The 3,307-nt window shown below is 48.2% G+C and overlaps 1 protein-coding gene across 1 annotated transcript; it reads left to right on the forward strand.

Moving 5' to 3' along the window:
• Positions 1–357: 357 nt before the first annotated feature.
• On the forward strand, positions 358–2,656 carry KY384_007406 (uncharacterized protein; the record flags this gene model as incomplete). Its single annotated transcript, XM_044815897.1, has 3 exons — positions 358–2,391; positions 2,419–2,505; positions 2,579–2,656. 3 exons carry the CDS (start codon positions 358–360, stop codon positions 2,654–2,656), a joined length of 2,199 nt encoding a protein of 732 aa, XP_044667771.1.
• Positions 2,657–3,307: the final 651 nt, after the last annotated feature.

The following is a 3,307-nucleotide window of genomic DNA, read 5'->3' on the forward strand; positions in this document are numbered from 1 at the left end:
GAGGCGGGCCCGTGGAATGTGAGATGTGCCCAATTTGAGCAGGAATGCTCAATACGCGAAACTTGGCATCACACGTCGTCGACGTTTTCATCTCGACAGATACGATGGACACTGCATTCGGGGATGGTGAGGTTGATTGCTAGTACGTTCGCTCCTTCAGCTGTACGCCTGAATCGCAGGCCCCCCTGTCTCCACCGTCTTGAACCACTCCGCTTCTTCGTATAAGCACGAGTCTGGCATCTGGGGATTCCTTTAAAGTGGGAGCATTACAGCCAAGTGAGTCTACCTTCCATGCCCAAAGACCTTGGGACCTAATGGACCTGGTTTGAACAGAACTAGCCACCGCGGCCCGCCGACATGTCAATCATACGTTCTATTCTTATATTATCATTTGCCAAATTGATTTGGACGTGGTCGAACTGTACAATATATCGAACAACGACAACACAGTATATACTCGAAACGCCTTTGTGGTTGTACCCATTCTCGTACTCTGCTTGCGAAACATGTCCAGCTGGCCTGATCACGGACGTGAACCAACCTGTCACGTCGCAAACTAAAAATCATGACGCGATAACAAAGTTTGTTGCGCCATATTGGGACTGGAATTTTCATCGAACGAGGACGGTCACGGTGCTCATAGACGCTCCTCAGAGTACAGAATCTCAGGTTCAGACTTGGGCTGCACAGCCTTTCTATAGGTTGGGCAGCCCTGTTACGGAAGACGATCAAATAATTTACACCTATTGTTATGAACGTATCATCGAATACACGGTGGTGGAAGGCTCAGATGATCAGGTTGCTCAGTCGATCACGATGAGGACGACGACAACAGTAACATCAACTGTCACGGACTCATGCAGCTCGGTGCAGGGAACATCACAAGCGCCTGGAGGGGGACCTATACCTGTCCAAACATCAGGTCCTGGAGAAGCACTGTCGCAAGTTCAAGGACCAATGACTGGGACTGGGCCGTCTGCAAACGTACGACCGAGCGGCAATTTATCTTCCATTCCTTATTTCAGCATGAACAACCCTCCTCCTCCATCTAAGGGTCATGCTAGTAATAGACCACCAGTCGGGCCAGGGCCCAATAACGCCAGCGGTTCCATCCTTCCAGGAACGTACTCTAGCGGGGTTCCCAGTACTGTTGCATCGGCTGGAAACAGCGGCCCGACCACTAATCCATCTAAAGGTGCTGCGAGCCCAGGGTCCAGCAGTATCAACAGTCATCCTTCTTCCACACAACAAACTCCATCAATCGATGCCAAGTCTTCATTCTCGTCAAGCCCCGCTGCAGCAAGCCCATCAAATTCATTTCCGTTGGTTGGGATCACCAACCCTCCCTCTGGTACGTCTGGCAACGGGGTGAACTTGCCTTCAAGCGGTCCTTACGTTTCTACTCCAGATACAGTCATACCTACACTTTCTGTTCAAAGCAATTCCAGTCCCACAAAATCGACTTCATCTCTCTCTGCAAGCTCTACGAATGGAGACCGAGTATTTCAACTTTACATTCTCAACGATGTGCCTGGCTTGGATCAGCTTGCTGTTGGTGAAAATGGCTATGGCGACTTGGTTGTTGGCGGTGTTATTGAAGCTACTATCCTTACTATCAACAGGGCCTCGAATATGACAGACTTGGATGGCAATTTTGTCTTTTTTGTTCCCAAGGGCAATGCCTTAAAGGCTCGAAATCGTCGAGCTTTCACAGACGATGATCCAAAGCTACAATATTCACCAAATCCACCTCCAGATGCAATTACCTCAGGTTTCAACTTGAACGATATCACGTTGTCCGCAGGTACTGCTGGCCGCAATTATACTTTCTATACATGCAGTACATCTCCACAGGCTCAACCAATTTACGTAGCACAAGTTGGAAAGACGCCAGGAAGCTGTTATAGTTTCGATCTTGTCACAATACCGCCGCCCCTCAATGATACAAACACAACAGCTACTTTCAATCAGCCAAGTTATACAGCGCCGTTGTCGCCTCCCATCGCAAGCAATTTGCTTACTTCAGACACAAATCTGCCCTCTAGCTCTAGTCCAAGTAACTCGAAGAGTTCCTCTGCAAGCATCCTCTCAGGCGTTCCACTCACGGCTACACCACCGGGACCTGGATCCTCAACCGACCGTAACGCTGCGCCATCTGATGTTAGCGGCACATCTTCCTCGACAACGCTTGGGGCAACGGTATCGCCAACTATCGTACAAAATCAAGGCAAATACAGGAACCAGGGACTCTTCAACAGTCCTCGTGGAGCCCATATCCTTAATGGTGACTCATACACAGACCCAAGTGGCATGACAGTGGATGCTTGTAGTTCACATTGCTCAGCATATATTTACTTTGGAGTACAAAATGGTAACATAATCAACGAGAACGTAAGCATTCACTGACGTCTCGGGCAGGTGATACATGCTTCTGTGGAAACACTCTTGACAATCAATCAATACTATCGTCAGATCAGTCAGGTGGCTCTGACATACCGTGCACCGGTAATACATTACAATACTGCGGAGGCACTGATTTACTGCAATTGTATGCATCTCCAAACACACCTACTTCCAGCGTCATTACCTCGAACAGTTGGACCTTGACGACGCCAAGGCAGTCGCCATCACCGAGCGTCGTGCAAAACCAAGGTAGCTACCGGAACCAGGGTCTATATAATTTGAATGATGCTACGAATGTTCAAATTTTAAGCATTGCCCAATACTCGGATGCCGCTGGCATGTCAATTGATGCATGCTCTACTCATTGTTCAGGTCATCTGTACTTCGGAGTATCGAATGGTAAACGAGAGTTCTCTTTCCCAAATTTGAGAATATGCCTAACGAGCTCAACCCTTAGGAGATACATGCTACTGTGGGGATACACTGAACGGCACCCCAACACCGGCTGCAGACCAATCTTCCAATTCTGACGTCGTATGTACGGGCAACAACTTACAATACTGCGGAGGCCTTGGTATTTTACAACTGTATTCGCTCGCTTCCCCGACATCTTCTGTTGATAGTTCAAGCGTCCCAAACCTTTCGACCTCAAGCCAAAGGCCATCTGCGAGCGTTGTCCAATCCCAAGGTGCCTACCAAAATCGAGGACTATTCAATTTCATTGATCCACAGAGCGTCCAAATCTTTCCAAATGCGGGCTCATATACAGATTCGAATGGAATGTCAGTTGATACTTGTGCTTCTCATTGCTCCAGCTTCCTATATTTTGGAGTTGTCAATGGTGAGCATTTACTGTTAAACCGCGGGAGGAACAATTAACGAGGTCTGTAGGTAATACATGCTA

This window comes from Bacidia gigantensis (assembly GCF_019456465.1).
Source record: "Bacidia gigantensis strain McMullin 20006 chromosome Unknown contig_255, whole genome shotgun sequence".
NCBI classification, from domain to species: Eukaryota; Fungi; Ascomycota; class Lecanoromycetes; order Lecanorales; family Ramalinaceae; genus Bacidia; species Bacidia gigantensis.